Consider the following 17,356-nt stretch of genomic DNA (forward strand, 5'->3'; position numbering starts at 1 on the left):
CTTACTAGCGTTCGGAGCTGGCTCCTCAGGTGCTGGATCCGTTACTACATAAAGGATCCGCTCATGCTCAAGGATTATTTTTAATTTTTGATACCAGCTATCAAAATTAGGTCCCATGAGCTTGTCATTATCTAATAATGATCGGAGCGACAGGGTAGTGGCCATAGCGGTATAAAGAAAAACCAGACCTCTATTAGTACATAAATTAATACTAAAGACTTGGACTTTAGTCTAAAATTTTTTTCAATATTTTTACGAACTGGTAGCCTCAACCTCTAATTCGAGAAATTACTTTAATTCCTTAATGGGTACTAGAATCCACACAGAGTACACACGAGCCCAACTTTGGTTGGTCAACCCATGTGCATCTATGGGTAGGTTCTTAACCAGTTGTTTCTCTAAACAACTTCTAGTAATTGATTTTGCCCCAAAACTTAATCAGTAGGCTTTGGCCTCCACTGAAAAGATCTGGTTAGGTCCAACCATTAACATGACTTAATTTTGGTGAATCAGACCAATAAATGATCAGGCCCGACTTTGGCCGGCCAATCTAATCACCATCAGAAAGACTCAACCAAATTATCATATTATGAATGATAATTTCATTAGCCAATGAGCACCAGGCCTTTGGGCTTCCAATGATCATTGAACTAATGGACTCATTATCACTCACTTAATGGGAGGCATTGACTTAGTTATCATTATAACTTAATCATTTTAGGGACCTAATAATTTTTGAGGATTTTATTAAAGGATAGTAGAGAAGAAATCATCCAACCAATTTCAATCCTTCCACTGACTTCACCAAGTCAGATTAAAAAAGATTTAATTGAAGCTGGCATTAGGAGCACCTAAATCAGTCACACTGATTTACCTAATAACATGGGTGAGCTCTAATCACCAAGTGATCTAATCAAAATCTAACTTACCAGATTGGCCAGGTAACTAAGATCAGTGGAGGGGATTTGCCATTAACTCGTCAATGATCGAATCAATGCGAGTAGCTCCCGCTTAAGAACCACTGGTCAAAACTGCCGAACTTACCTTAGACACCAACCGGTTTATTAGTTTTAATTTTGATCAACTTAGTAAATAGGGCTCCACCGCGTAGCCATGAATTAAGTCCATCTTGGTCTAGTTAAAGACATGGACCCATTCAACTACAACTATTGAAGTTGAGTCTAGAATATCCTTGACCTAATCCAATTCAACTTTTGATTAGATTTGACCAATTACTCCATTTAGTCTATTTTTTTAAGCTAACCTTAGGTCTAACCCAATTATGGACCTAATTCATCTAACCCATTGACCCACAAGTTTATACAATTATCTTAGGTCTTAATTCACAATTCTAGACCTACTAGATAATACTTAATTCTTTTAATTAAGTACTTGAGCTGATGGGTCAGGGTTTGGCATTTCAAAAATAATTTTTAAATTTTGAAAGATTTTATTTTCTGTTTACCAAATGTGTTGACTCATTTCACAAATGGGTCAGCACAATTCATAAACAGTAATCCTATTGCTCATTTCATAACAGAAAATAACTCAAAATAAATCATGAATTTTCTTTTAGATCTAATCTAACACATTCATGATAAATTTTATAATTAAGTTCTTTCGCTGCTTCATCGGCATGGGTTATAATTGCATCGGCACCCCTACCACCATAGGAGACCCCATCAAATGGGAAGAGAGGGCCTTTAAACCCTACTTTTCTCCTATGATCGGACAGCCATGGCAACCAACCCAATTAGATTACTTGCTACTTGGATCAAGTATATCTACATATACCAATTTCAAAATTTAAATTTTGAATTTTGAATTTTAAATTTTAAATTTTAAATTTTAAATTTAAGATTTCAACCAAATTTCAAATTTTGAATTTCCAATCTTTGAATTTTAAATTTTTAAATTTTGAATTTTAAATTTCAAATTTTGAATTCCAAATTTTAAATTTAAAATTTTAAATAAATTTCAAATTTCAAATTTTAAATTTTAAAATTCAAATTTTAAAATTCAAATTTTAAATTTTGAATTTCAAATTTGAAACTTCTAACAAATTTCAAATTTCAAATTTTGAATTTCAAATTTAAAATTTTGAATTTCAAATTTAAACTTATAGATTACACCTTAATCTACGCATGCATATGTATATCATATTCTAGAACCTTGCTTTGATACCATTTGAAGCGAAAATTCAGTGCAGGGGCAAAATGATAATTTTAAAACTTTTTCAAAATTATTATTTTTCAGTAGAATTATTAATTAATCTCATTAATTAATACTAATTAACCCTACACTAGGATCTAAATATGATACAACAGCATGCATTTAAATTTGAAATTCAAATTTGAAACAGTAAACTTTTTGCTGTACTGTCTTCAGAACACATCACCTTTTGTGGATAGTCGATCACCGTAATTTGATCACCGTCGGGGGACTCTGATTTTCACATCGCAGCCACACTAGTATTTGATCTCTGTGGATCATCCACACGAAGCTCCCGTCTGATCGGTTCTTCACGAATGCTAGTTCGTGATTTCACCCTTTTGATGGCTGATGTTGATCGAACTCCTTCGATCGATGTGTGCCGACTCCTCGGATGCTCTGGATCATCTGCACGATTGGTTAAGAGGCTGATGGATCTCTCTCTGAAATTTGGTGGACTCACGAAACTCGTGGCACACCAATCTCACTTCCCGAACCTTAGGTAGAAACTCTAGGGTACACACCAAAAATCCTGTGCCCACTTCTCTCTCTTTTTTCTCTCCTCTCGATAAATTTTGAACACTTCAAAATTTTTCCAGAACCTCCCCACGCCCCTTATCTCTTCTTTCTTTTATTGCCCACGCCCTCTCCCTTTCTCATTTTATAGAACATCGTAAGAGATGTTGAAAGCGTGTGAGTGGATAAGAAGAGGTGGTTGCTCACTTAAATTCAAATCAAATTTGAATTCAAGTGTCAACCAATCTTATCCTCATCTATTTATGCGAGAAAGAAGAGATGGCATGGCCTTTTTTTTGTGCGTGGAGACTTTCACGAGAAACCATTTCTCGTGTGGAATATGGGGCGCACAAAAGAGGATAAGCTGGCGCATGGTTATTTGGTTATCCATTCAAATTCAAAATTCCTTTGAATTTGGATGGGTAACAAACCAAGTTAATCCAAATAATTGGCGCACAGAAACATGGGCGTGAGAGAGCTTTGCGTGGGAGAAAATTCACGAGAAAATTTCTTCTCGTGAATTCAAATGGGCGCAAGGAAGTTGGGTGGCGCAGGGAATTTAAAACAAGGTGGTTTGATTCAAATTGAGCCAACCTAATTAAAATAGGTTAAGCACAATTAGATCAGATTAAACCCAACATAATTAGGCTTAATTAGGCTCAATAAAATTCTAATCAAATAAGGAATTAACTAAACCTAACCCCTGATCAAATCAGGGACTAAGCCATCTTAGCGATTAGATCAACACTTAACCTAATTTGGTCAATCCAAACTGAATCCAATTCAATTGGACTTGATCTAAAAATAATTACTCAATCAAATTGAGTTAATTAGCGATCAAATCACTAATTAAACCTCTCATAAATATTGAGTCCAAATCCGATGGGCAATTAGGCATCATAGACCATCGATATGAAACCCTGATCAAAAAGTTCAAATTTCAAATTCAAAATTTGAAATTCAAAATTTTGACCCCGGTACCCAAAATGTGTGAAACTCATGATCAGAGAATCCTAATTCTCAATCATAGAGTCCCAGACACATAAGACTCATAATCAGCCATCAGATCAGAAAGGAACCTCTAATGTGTGTGACCCCGCAGGTTCGAACCTAAGCTGGTAGCACAGGAACCAATTTCTGTACTAATCGAAGTGACCATCTAGCAATGGTACCCGACGATCGGATAGGTCGAATAGTCGCAATCGCAACATTCAGAACCTACGTGAATATGGTTACCGTATAATTCATCCCTTTTGACCCCTGTGTTTAGGATGACTCAGGGTTAAACTGTCAACCCTGATGAGATCATCCGAATCATGCTCAACTCAATTAGTCCTGTGACTCCTCACTAGGACTACCCTGGCCAAGATTTTGCTAAATTGAAACACGACTGTACACAGCTCCTAAACTGGAGTGGTCAATCCCATCTTGACACACGCACCGACAAGTCAAATACTTGACTACACCCAGCAGCCTTCCATCACTGAATTAGAAATTCAGGTAGTCCAGTGCCTAAGTGAAGTGAGTTGCTTGCAAGTCACCAGGGCGGTCTCAGGTCGGAGGGACATTAATACCTATATCCCATCGGAGCAAATCTTGACAGCAGAAATAGCTCCGGAGTCGGTCACGTTCAGTGCAGATGTACCATTACATCTCACCTGTATGCCATACCAGTGTCTCCACACTCTTTGGTTATGAGGACAACCAACCCATATGGCACACAACGACCTATGCTCGATAAACGTTGTCGTCCTTGATAACAACGTATCATTTGGTCGCGAACAGGTTTAAGGACTAAGTGACAAATTTTCCTTTGTCGAGTCTAAATAGTCCTAAGGACTTCACCACAACACAGGAGTTCATTAGAAGATGAAACATTTGTGATGAAAAAATATCAAAATAACTTTTATTTATTTATAATTCATGTACTAATACAAAAGGAGCACAATCGTCAACAGGCTGACGATTGGCTTTGGGATACTATTCCCAACAATTGAAGATTTGGAAATCTCTGGCAAACTTATCCAATGCATAATATGTTACTTCTTCTTGTGCTAGACTGACAACAGCAAGAAGTTCGACATTGAATGATTAACAAGAAAGCTGCTTGGACTATGAACGCTTTTTGTCCATCTTGAATCGAAATTTCCGATTCATCTTGCATAGCTGGAAAAAAATAAAATAAAATATGATGAGAAAAATGAATGAAAAATTCTAATAAATATCCCTCCGGCTCCCGCTGCACCTCCAATCTCAGAAGAATACTTGTGAGAATCATCAATTGGTGCATGATAGTTTATGTGAACAGTCTACTTTGGCTAGTATCTCAGGATGATGCCATTGGTTACCATTACGGTCTGCTTTAGTGAGCATGCGCTAACTGATCGCGCTCAGATTCCTTCAACAGGAACAAGAATGTGAGGGAAGATAAATAATTACACTCACTAATTTCTATTTTATTTGAGAGAGAGAGAGAGAGGATTGTACCTAAAAAGGACTGGATGATATTGAACTGTAGATGGTCTTCAAAAGCAAGAAAAGGAAGGAGGGAATGTGCTGAAGTTGCTCCTAATCTCAGATAGTGTTCCGGTAACGGGGATGCGTGAGATCAGGTCCCAATACCGGCCTCCTTTCGCATATTGTCTCTCTAGGTTGGGGCACCCCTCAATTCTCAGACGCTGAAGGCCGGGGAGTCGTTGTTGGAGACCTTCGGGTAGTGATGACAGCTGAGGGCATTCACCAATATTCAGCCCCTTCAGTGCCGTGAGGCCCTGCATCCCTTGCGGCAGATATAACAAATTGCTGCAACGACAGATTACCAGATACTTGAGTGCGGTGAGCTGCTCAAACCCTTCCGGCAGAGACCTCAGGCTTGGACAGTCAGTAATGTATATGCGGTTGAGAGCGGTGGAATGTCGCAGGCCTTCCGTCATGGAATTGAATTTGGCGCAGTCCTGAACAGGCAATTCTCTGAGGGTAGCAGGCAACTTGGGCAATTCCAGCAGAACATCACAGCCCCAGACATTCAGCTCTTCCAGGTTTGGTAGGAGCTCTCCATCCCCTGATGATGACGAGGATAATGGTCCAACCAACTTGTTGCAAGACCAGATGGTTAAACTCTTCAGTGAGTTCAAGCCACGGAACTCCTCCTCCGGCCAGTAGACTAGATCATCACAATGATGGATCTCTAAAGACTGGAGAGAAGTCAGGTTCTTCCAAAACCCCAAAGGTGATGATGCCTGCTGCGATGATGAAAACAACCAGTTGCATCTTCTAACCTCCAAATGATGTAGGGATGAGCTCAGCCCTTCCATCTCCTCCTCCTCCAGCAATGGTGCCAGATCCTCAGATGCCGTGATAGTTAAATTTTCAAGAGATCTAAAATCCCTGAAAAACATTTTTTTTTCCTGAGCAAGAGGAGGAGACTCTGTACCATTGCTCGTTTTATCGACTTCAATTTCAAGGGAAGACAGTGCGGTCAGACTATGGACCAAGCCCAACTGCTTATTGGTTCCTTTCATTGATAAACTTTTGAGAGATGGTAATTTTGGTATGGTCATCAAATTTGGGCAATTAATGATCTTAAGCTCAGCAAGATGAGGGAAAACTAGCATGACCTCCACAGTTTTTTCATCCTCTGACCACTCCTTCAAGCTCTGCATCGTGTGCAACACCAGTCTCTTTAGTGAGGGGAATGCTTGCAGTGTGCCATTACTTGCATTGCCGTAGATGGTGCTGCTGCAGAGATGCCTGACGCTACCCATCTTAATCAAGTAGAGAAATTTAAGTACAGGTAGCTGCCATAAAGGTGGGAGATGGTCGCAACCTGCGCAAGCTCCCAGATGGATTTCAATTAAATTTTGCAGTAACAGAGAGTCCATCATCCACGTTGGAAATCTGTCGCCCCCATAGCGCCATATTGCCAATAGCTTTAAGCCATCATGAGGCCCAAGGGCTTCCAAAACCTCCTCAGCATTTCCTACATGCAAAACATCCTTACAAACATTAGGGGCATTTGATCTATAACAAGAATCATTCCATGCAATCATGTCCCAGCATAATATTAACGAGCGAAGGTTATGTTTCGAACTGAGATTAGCATGTTTAGCATCTGCTGCATCCCTCACATTTCTCAGGTTATACAGCTCTAGAAAGCCACCGAGATCTAAGCCATTCAACTCGCTTATACGCCTACCAGCATCATTGCCTACAATGTATTTCGTCAATGTTCGTAGGCTGCTCAATTGCCCCATACCTGCTGGCAGATGCTTCAGACTATCACATCCGTCAATGTAGAGATGCCTCAGGCTACTCATATTTCTCATGTCTTCGGGCAGCTTGCATAGTTTCCAGCAGTGGGAGAGTTTCAGAGTTTGTAGATTGAGAAGTGTGGTGGTGGCATCAGGTAATGCTTCTACACCAGTACAAGAGAGGTCCAGGTATCTTAGGTGTTTCAGAAATCCAATTGAAATAGGCAATCGTCTAATCTTATAATCATCCAGAGCCAATGCTCTCAACGACCTAGGCTTTGATGAATCCGCAGTCACTATAGTACGATTACTCCGTGTCGTTGATGAGGACAATAGAGTGCGAATATTTGGAGAAGTATTGAAGGTCCGATGGATGTTCAATGTGAGATGCCCAGATGTACCCAAGTGACGGGTTTTCCTAGATACATCTTCCAACATGGCAGGTTCCACTATGTTGAGGCATTCATTTCCCGTAATGGATTTTGCCAGGTCGTGCGTGAGGTCATGCATCTTGCAAGTTGTTATGTAATAAACTTTACTGCTGCGTACAAAAAATCCGTCGAACCCGGCATGTCCCTCAACTTCCTTGATGTCCTGAAAGAAAGATCTCGACGCCAACTCATTAAAAATCTCATGCCCCTTGTCCTCCAACTCCTTTCTTCCACCAGATGGAATGAATCCATTGGCCATCCATAGTTGAATCAACAAATCCTTTTCCATTTCATAATCCTTCGGAAATATGGCACAAAAAGCAAAGCATTGTTTTAAATGGGAAGGCAAATGACCGTAGCTCAACCTTAGTGCTGGTAAGATCCCATCTTCACCAACCTGCATATCCCAAATCTCGCTGTCCCTCACAGACAACCATTCCTTTTCCTGACTCTTGGAATGCATTAAGCTCCCCAATGCCTTCACTGCTAGAGGCAACCCACCACATTTCTTGACAATCTCCTTGCCAATTTTTTCTAGATTTGGAGGCACATCTGCTCCCTTTTCAAATGCTCTCTTCCTAAACAATGTCCAGGAATCATCCTCAGTCAAACATGATAGGCGACAAGTGGGAAGTGTACCCATTATCGACGATACCTTCTCACTTCGTGCGGTCACAATGATCCTGCTCCCTTCTCCACCGGTTCCCAGTAAAGTTTTTAACTCATCCCACTTTGCCTGATCCTCGTTCCAAACATCATCTAATACAAGTAAGTACCTTTTTCCACTTACAACTTCTCGAAGGCGGCGTTGTAACAACTCCATTTGTGATTCCTGACACTCAGTTCCTGTGGCTGAAGCTATTATTGCTTTAGCAAGTTTCGCAATATCGAACTCATCGGACGCACAGATCCATATGAGCGGCTGGAAATGCCTCTCCACCCTTTCATCTTTGTAAACCAATTTGGCCAGTGTGGTCTTACCCACTCCACCCATAGCAACTATGGGAAGGACAGCAACATTCTGGTTGCGATCATGATCGAGTAACAACTTCACTATTTTTTCTTTATCTACCTCCCTACCAATGACATTTGACTCATCAACATAGGAGTGGGTCTGTGGCCTATCCCTGTTTTGTGGTTGGGTTGTGACCGTGAAACCAAATCTAATTCTCTCAGCTGCGATTTCATCTATTTTCTGGACAATTTCTTTCAACTTTTGCCCCATCTTAAAGCGAAACCAAACTGGATTGTGAAGAGAAAAGAAGCTGCGCACCTTTTTTGACATATCGATCTGAATCTGTGTCTTCCGCCGCATTGCTTCCACATTGAACTCATCCAGTATGTCGTCTGCTTCGTAGGCTGCATCCTTCAGCGCTGCCAACCACCTCTTCACAGCTGGATCCTTGACTTGCCGATTCTCTGCATCCCCAAGTATGGACTGGATTACCGATAGTGTTCTTTCCAGCTTTTCTAGCTTCTCTTCCATGCCCCATATCACTCCAAACTGTGGGAGAAGACGGTCGGTTGCCTTCTCCATCACCACCGGTAGCAAGGCTGAGAGAAGCACATCAGCCATTACTCCTGACTGCAATGAGTCACCCCGATTGATTTGTGAAGAAAAGTTGATGAATCGCAAACGAATTGACTCAGTGGAAATGCTCTCCCTCTTTTCACTAGGTCTGTAGGTGCTCTGGAATCTTCTGTTTTTATTTCCATTCCTTGCTTGATGTGAACGGAAAGGTTAATCAACGCTGGTCCGACCGTTTGTTCCATCAAGTCGTGTACTAACCAGGACCGTACATGTGAAATATCTAAGACGGTGCAAAAAGCATTCGAACCACCCAATTTTCTTTCACAACTTGTCAATTCATTTATACAAATTCAGATTAACCTGCGTCTTATCTGTTTGTTAGTGTGGAATCAATGCAGTTTCTTGACGGTTGTATGGAAAAATCCAAAGTCACATCCACCATTAGGAAGCAAGAAGGAAGCTTCCCAAAGAAAACATCCAAACGCATTATCTTGAAAATTTTAGGGAATGTACCTAATTGCGTGGCTGAGATTACACCAGCTCGACCAGTTTTGCTATCGGACAAAATGGAGGTGAAGTGTCAGTTCTGGATATTAAATTAGTATTTAATTATCAGTAAAGTTAATTGCTCGACAGATCCATATATAGGAGGAGTGGGTGATCGGGCAACAACCTACAATTAAATGGGCCATCCACTCGTATCAAACTTAATTCAGTGCCACTGCTATCTAGGCATGGGAGTGTTAACTATTCAAGTATCGTAAGAATCCGGCATAACGGTTTTAAAAACATTAGATATGGGGACGTGACTGAATAAAAGAGAAAAGAAAAGAAAAGAAAAGACATAAATTTTATGTCTGCATTATGTATAAAACATAAATCCTATGAAATATATTTAAAAAGGGGTAAATATGATTTTTGATAAAGTTTGATGGCAAAACGTTATTTTGGTCTAATAGTATTAAAATGTTTTGTAGTTGGAGAGTGAAGGATAAATACTATGTAGTGTTGATGGTCGTGAGTGACACTGATGCATCATCCAATTTGTGGCTCAATCTTTTTGAGTTATTCCACTTACTCCAATGAATCACACCAATATACTCTTATCATCATAGTTAATGGTGTTTGAAAGCATCAATCCATGATAAAAAATTCTATACTCTTTCTAGTGGAGTCTACCCTTGTTATTTGCTACAGATAGAGAGAGAGGAGGATGTCTAGAAGAAGCGGGGTTAGATAAAGGCTAAGAAGCCTAGACCTATGTTCCCCGCTCCTCCTCCCCCCACTTTTGTTCATTTGCTAGATTTTGTCCGAAAGGCAAGCCACTGAAGAAGAAACAAACATGCCCAAACAGGAGAACTTTAAAGAAGGCTTTAAATGGTTTTGACCTTTTAGCATTCCTAACTTAAAACATTTTCAGAATTACTGATTTGTCATTATACTTGGTCCCCTTGCATGGGGCTATGAGTTCACCTCAATAAATACAATCTCTTCTTTACTAAATACATTCTTCAAGTTTCTCCCTATCTAAATCTCACTTAAGACAGAAAATTGGAGCATTGATCTTTACTGAAAAATATTATGGTCAATCTACACATATGTAGAAAGAATTTAATACAACAATTATAATGTTGGACATTTTACTAGTTGAGGGATCGCAATTATTGATCGTGTACATCTTTGTAAGTCAGAAATTCTCACATATTATATGTGTGGTATACTTGGGCTTTACATTTTTATGTGATCCGCATCTATAGTGAAGGTAATCATGCATGTGGAGGAATCTATCCTCACTATGGTTAGTAAATGGAGATGTGGAGATTTGTCTAGTTTGGTAAACAATAGGCCGTAGGGTGATTTCTTGCTTTTTCCTTGTTTAGGCTCCTTTTTATTGTGATTTGATTTGCCTTTATTTTTGTGGGTGAAGATGAGCAACTAGAAGACGAGAGATTTAATAATATAAGAGATTGAAAGACTTCCACATCTATTGTCAAGCAGCCGCTTAGTAAAAGTGTTTTGCATTTAGATGTTTTCCTGGTTTGCTTTTTAACTGTTCATGCTTGGAACTATGATAGCTCTTGTTTATGAAAGCATTTATCTTGAATTAAAATAAAAAGTCAAAACAAAAATCAAGTGATAGCCATCAATTTCCTGATGGGATGTAAGAATTTGGGGATAAACAGCCTGTAGGAGGTTTGACTTCTTTTAAAACAAAAACAAAAAGAAAAAAAAAAGCATAAATATTTAAGATTGAGGCCTCAATAGTTCATTAGTGGTATAGTAGCATGTAACATAGATATTTTGATGATCTCTCGAGCTAGTGCAATTCTCTGCTGCTTTGTCACATTGGAAATTGTGGGACAATGTAATTCAAGAACTTTATGATCATTTTGGGTTCCGATGTCATAAAGAAGTATGAAGTCTTACTTTGGTTGGGAATATTATGCTTGGTAATTAGTTTTGGCCTCAAAGACAGTATAGCTGGAAACCATACCAATTCCCTCTCTAGTTGCAATTAATATATTTCTCCCTCTAGGTTCCCTCCCCAATGCTCCAGCTAGAAATAAACTGTCTACCGCTAATATTTAGTTTACTTTCCTACCATTTGCTTTGGCAAATGTATCTAGTGATCCAATTACCTTAAGTTGCTTATATGATGGTCTGACATGGTATGCTTTTCTTTATCTCCACTCATTTCTGCACTCATATTTATCACTGCTAATGAATAAACTAAGGAGAATGGGATGACTAATGAGCGGCTCTTAGCTACATCACTCTTACTGTCCCAAGCTAAAGAAGAATGCCTGCTGAGCAACTTATTAGACACCTATGTTGTTACGTCTCGAATGCAGTACCTAGGTTGGCTATGTGACCCGGCCACATGAACCTTAGAGTGATACCCTAAAGATCATGTAAGGTCTAAAATAAACAAAAATTCAAATGTTCCTAGAATAAATAAATAAAAATCAAATATGTCAACTAAATCGATTCATCAAAATAGATAATCAATATACTTAATTATAATTATTCAAATATTTAATGGTATCAAAAATTTAACTAATTAATGAACTAATAGCTCCTATACTCAAACTGCTCGTCCAACCCATCCAAACTAAGCATTTTGCATATCTAAAAAAAAAATACAATATAGAGATATGAGCTTTCCAACTCAATAAGAATCATCGTTTATCTACACCAATATAAAAAATAAACTAAAAAGACCAATAAGCAATATCAAAATGAAAACATGAAAACTCACAACATATATCCAGGATAACTCAAATACTAATACAAACATGTATCAAATATTTTATTAAAAGAGATGGATCATCACATGCCAACCTTTATTCGACATTGTTTTTATGCATCTTATCATTCATTTTTATTTTCATAATTTTAAATTCAATAACCTTTTCCTTTTCGATTTTATAGTAACCAAGATCATGTCTTAATCCATGTTCGATCAAATTACCACATGTAAGCCGATGGCAACTATCTAAAGTATAAGCTCCTAAAGGCTATCCATGCATAAGTCCATGAAGACTGTTCTAGACATAAGCTCCTGGAGACTATTCCATGCATAAGCTCATGAAGGCTATCCTAGATATAAGCTCCTAGAGACTATCCCATATATTAGCTCATAGATATAATCTCAGGCATAAGCTTGTGGAAGCTATTTCATATAGCGAGGTTAGTTCAAACCTCTTCTTATTTGCTTAAATAATTATGTTTTACTCTTGATAAATTCATTTGAAATTTACGAGTGAATCCCTTATAAATTTCAAAATAATTTAAGTTACATGTCATGTAGTATATCTTCAACAACTGATGTTTATGTGAAATAAATATAAATAAAATACTCATAATGAAAATCATATAAACTATATCATCTCATGCAATCAAATCTCATGATACAAATTCAACGGTACAATTTAATAAATAAATATTTATATTGGTGATCTAGTACGAAGATTCTTTTCTCAATCGACAATAAACAGACTCACTAGATTATGATTGGAGTGTCAAAACCCTGCTTGATATTTTTCCATCCAATAGATTGTTCTCCTGTATAACTGAATTAATATTATAAAATAAAACCCTCTATTTAGGTTCTCCTGAGTCCACCCCCCAATCCCTGATATTTTTCTTTTAAAAATTTTCTAGTCCATCTAAGAGAGAGAAAAAAATAAATAATTAAAAGTAAATTTGAGATAAAAGAGGAAAGAGAGATGAGAGAGAGAGAAGAACCCCACTTTTCTTCTCTTCTTCTTCTTCAAAACTGAGGATACCCTCCCCTTTTCCCTTCTTCCAAGCATGGTGGCGAAAGAGCCGAGGCCATCTACCTATAGTGGCTTGTGGCGGTGGTGAAGCAACAACCTTGATGGTGGCCATGGCCGTCGAGGGTTGGTAAAACCAAAAGAAAAAAAAAAAATATCCTACTTATAGTAAATCTAACAACTTGCCAGCTCCAAACAATAGGAAAAACCTAGAAAAGAAGAGGAGTATAAGGCTAAGACTTCTTACCTATGTCTAATGAGGCCAAAAGGGAGAGATCTGGTGATCTTTCCAGATGAAATCCTCAAGAAAACTTAAGGAATCTTAGACAATTGGTAGCAATTTCTAAAGGAAGCAATTGTGGAGTCTAAGGGATAGGGAAGGGACTTCTGATAGATGGGATCCCTAACCTAATTCGAGCACCCAGCACCCCAATCTTGCCAGACTAGGGAGAGAAGAAGACTCCAATTGGTAGTTTTCTTTCTCCCTTCCACTTAGGGGTGTAAAAAATTTTGATTAAACCGCCTAAACCATCCAACCCGACATGAACAGAATCAAATATGATAGTTTGATGGTTTAATTAGTTTGGTTCGATTGAATAAAATAGAAAAATCGATATTTTGGTTTGGTGATTAGTTTATTGATTTATGTGATCTATTGAAATCCAACCGAATCAAACTGACAAATCAAAATTCAAATACCATGTTATATTTATATATATACCTATGTTACATGCTTCATATATTTATATATACACTTATGTTATATATATATTCAAAGTTGGGCTATATACTTTATATGAATTAAGAATCTAAAATATTGATTTGGCCCTGTTTCAATCTAACTTGGATCAAATTTGACTTGATTATAGACCATAATAAAGGAACAAAAAATAGAAATCAAATTGATCAATCCATTGAAATCGAAAAATTGTTCAAACCATTCAAATACTTCAAAAAGCTGCATGAACAAACCGAACCGATATAAAATCAAACTAAAGAAATTGATTGTGTTTAGTCAAATATTTGATTTTAAAAACCTCTTAAACCGAAATATCAGTTCAATTGAAAAAAAATATTTAAAATCGAACCAACCGAACCATTTTCAGCCCTACTTCCACTCATGTGCCGACCACATGCTCTGTGTCCTGTTGAGCCATGATTACTTCGGGTTGTGTCCAAGAGTCCAAAAGGTTGGGCTATTACATGTGTGATAACATGGGATGAGTATAAAACGAAATAGAAGTGGAGCAGCTCAGCAATCCTTGTGCCCCAATTTTATGCGTTAGGTGTCCCCTCCCATTGGGGTGTTGGTACTTAACTTTGATGGTATGGTCCACAAGAATGCAGCGGCAGCTGGTGTCATCATTCGAAACCACCATAGGACCCTACTTCATGCAGGAGGCAAGATCCTCACATCTTACTCCATACCTTACGTGGAGCTTATAGCTGCCTGGCTCGGTTTATAGGTCCTCATTTCATCCTTCAATCCCCAAGGAGTTTGGCTGCAGGGTGACTCTTTTGTTGTGGTCTCTTGGTTAAATAGCAAGCCTTCCTCAGACTTCCCTCAATCTCTTTGGTTTCAAGACATTTAAATGTGGCTCAGCTTACTTTCTAATTGAGAATTTTGCATATATACAGAGAGGCCAACTAAGCAACTGATTGGCTTGATAACCACGCTCTGATGGGGATTTTTTTTTTCCCCCCAAGCGACTCAAACTACCCCAGGATTTGGCATGTATATTGACTGCAGATGCTTATGGCATAGCTTATCCAAGGCATGGATTATAGTTGCAATTATCTTTTTATCTTACATTTATTAATGTTCCTCGTTTTACTTGCATGGAAACATGCTGTCCCTTACTCATTCCACATTGGCTCATATCAGCTTATCATATTCTGTTGTGCTTTGACTGTTCTACGTTATCTTCTCATGCTGGATTGGAAATGGGGCCAAAACTCACATGGCTCCTTATGCAACATTAACTTTGTTTTCCTAAGTCGATTACCTAGTGCTGGAAAGTTCAAAAGCTCACAATAGCTTGGGCCAATGCTACTTTGTTCATCCAGGCTTATAAGTTTCGACCTAGATCAGTAAGTTTTTAGTAGCTTAACTATGCTACCCACATTGCTGTGTTACAATCTTTATGGTTTATGCTTCAAAATATTTAAAAAGTGCCAATGGCAGATTTTATTTTTGTGGATGCGACTTCAGCTATAAGATTCTCATCTTCTTTTTGTTAGGATTTGGCATCTTGAGATTTGGTCCACACTGAGCTCATAGTGAGGTCCGCGATGATGAACGGAGTCCAACGAGCTCAAGATCAGTCCAAACAGAGATCAGATGAAGGAGATACACTCGATAGAAGATGGCACAGCTTACGGAGCGATGGAGGTCAGTGGCAGCCAGTGGTAGACCGGCAGAGTGAGTGCGTGCGGTGACACACAGGATGACTGCGAGCACTCGACCCAACGCGTGAACGTGCGGGCACGCATGGTGTGCAGCCCGGGCTCGAGCGGGCGTGCGTGCGGGCATGGCCCAATCCCAGGCGAGCGCATGTAGATGCGGCCCACGCAATTTTCCCACGCAATCCACGTGCGGTGCATGGACGGCAGTCCATAAGGATCCATGTGGATCAGACGGCCATTTTTTCTTAGTTTCGCGCGGTCCATCATGGATCGAAGGGCGTTTCAGGATGGTTTCTCATAGTCTGTAGGGATTTTCGTGGACCAAATGCGTGATCAGACATTCCAGTAAGCTTGCGGTCAAGATCCAATACATTAGAGGCATGTTTGGATGATCTGAGAAGTTCCTAATTTGCATTGGAGTTGGGATTGGATCGATCTAAGGTCTTTAAGAGACCTTGTTGACAAAATAGAGACGGTGTGGCTTTTGGTTGTTCGATAGAGGATCCAGGGAAGCAACAGATCGAGAGGCATCAATAGAGAGCAGGAGCAGGATGTTTCAAGTAGACTATTAGACAGCGGATAGTAGTTGTTTCAGGGGTTCAGGGATGTTTTCCTAAAGATAGAGCTTTTGTGAGGAAGAGCTTCTCGTGAGGGAGAGATTGGGTGTACGAGGATTGAGGGTGTGATTTCGTCTTGTAATTTTTTTTCTTTTTTCATAGTAAAGCTTGTATGCCCCATGGAGGCGAGCTTTTTTTTGACTGATCCATATATTTGTTATTTCTATTTTATTTCTTCTTTCTTCTTACTGCGATGCATGGTATTGAAAAGGTTCTGTGGAGGTAGTGTCCTGGCCAGACATCTTCAATAAGTGGTATCAGAGCGAGGCGGTGGTGAGCAAGATTGAAAATGGAGAAGATAGAATCAATCAAGATGAAGATCAATAGATTTGATAGAAAGAGCAATTTCTCCTTATAATAGGCAAGGCGAAGAACGTACTCATCCAGCAAGGATTGATCGATGCTCTCTTGTACGAGAAAAAGTCGACTACCATGAAGGTGCAGGATTGGAGGTGGCTCTAGATATAGGTGATGAGTATAATCTGCTTGTACCTAACGGATGAGATGGTAATCCATATCCTGGATGAGACTTCTCTGATGATGCTGTGATCGAAGCTCGAGGAGTTGTACATGACAACTTCTCTCACCAATACCTTCTTCCTCTAGAGGTAATTCTACTAGTTGTAGATGATTGAGAGACAAAGCGTGCAGGAGCATCTCAGCCACTTTCAAAAGATTTTCACCGACCTCCTCAGCGTTGACGAGAAAGTTGAGGAGAAGATCAGGTGCTGATCTTGCTAGCATCACTTTCTCCTTCGTATGACACCTTGATGACTGCTTTTCTAGTGAGAAAGAGTACCATCAAGATAAACGAGGTCACTGCAGTGATTCTTCAAAATGAGATTCTCAGGAGAGAGAATCCAGCTTGGAGCTTAGGTGGTAGCTCAACTTTGATGGTTTCTAAAGGAGTATTAGATGGTAGATGGAGCAACAAGAGATTGCGATGAAGGCAGTCCAAGTCTAGGACAAGGGATTTGAGCAAGACTAGATATTATCGATGTGATGAGTTGGGGCATCTAGCCAGAGATTGCTCTCAACTCAAGGATCAGACGAGAGCTACTGCAACGACTGTCAGTAGCGAGTCAGAGAATGATATCCTGAAGATATCTGATGAGAT

General features: G+C 39.2%; 1 protein-coding gene across 2 annotated transcripts; it reads right to left on the reverse strand.

Annotated features, from left to right (window-relative positions):
* Nucleotides 1–4,604: 4,604 nt before the first annotated feature.
* Nucleotides 4,605–9,168, reverse strand: LOC140850937 (putative disease resistance protein RGA4). 2 transcript variants are annotated; one of them, XM_073248220.1, is made up of 2 exons: nucleotides 5,215–9,168; nucleotides 4,605–4,893 (listed from the first exon to the last, which is right to left on the reverse strand). In XM_073248220.1, exon 1 carries the CDS (start codon nucleotides 8,982–8,984, stop codon nucleotides 5,253–5,255), a length of 3,732 nt encoding a protein of 1,243 aa, XP_073104321.1. In that variant the 5' UTR covers nucleotides 8,985–9,168; the 3' UTR covers nucleotides 4,605–4,893; nucleotides 5,215–5,252. The 2 variants fall into 2 exon arrangements, with proteins under 2 accessions (XP_073104321.1, XP_073104320.1); XM_073248219.1 differs by having other exon boundaries at nucleotides 4,605–5,125; nucleotides 5,215–9,167.
* Nucleotides 9,169–17,356: the final 8,188 nt, after the last annotated feature.

This window comes from Elaeis guineensis, chromosome 14 (genome assembly GCF_000442705.2).
Source record: "Elaeis guineensis isolate ETL-2024a chromosome 14, EG11, whole genome shotgun sequence".
NCBI lineage: Eukaryota > Viridiplantae > Streptophyta > Magnoliopsida > Arecales > Arecaceae > Elaeis > Elaeis guineensis.

Bases quoted from the DNA above. Each gene is read 5' to 3' on its own strand.
- LOC140850937 (XM_073248220.1), bottom strand. From the start codon at position 8,984: ATGGCTGATGTGCTTCTCTCAGCCTTGCTACCGGTGGTGATGGAGAAG.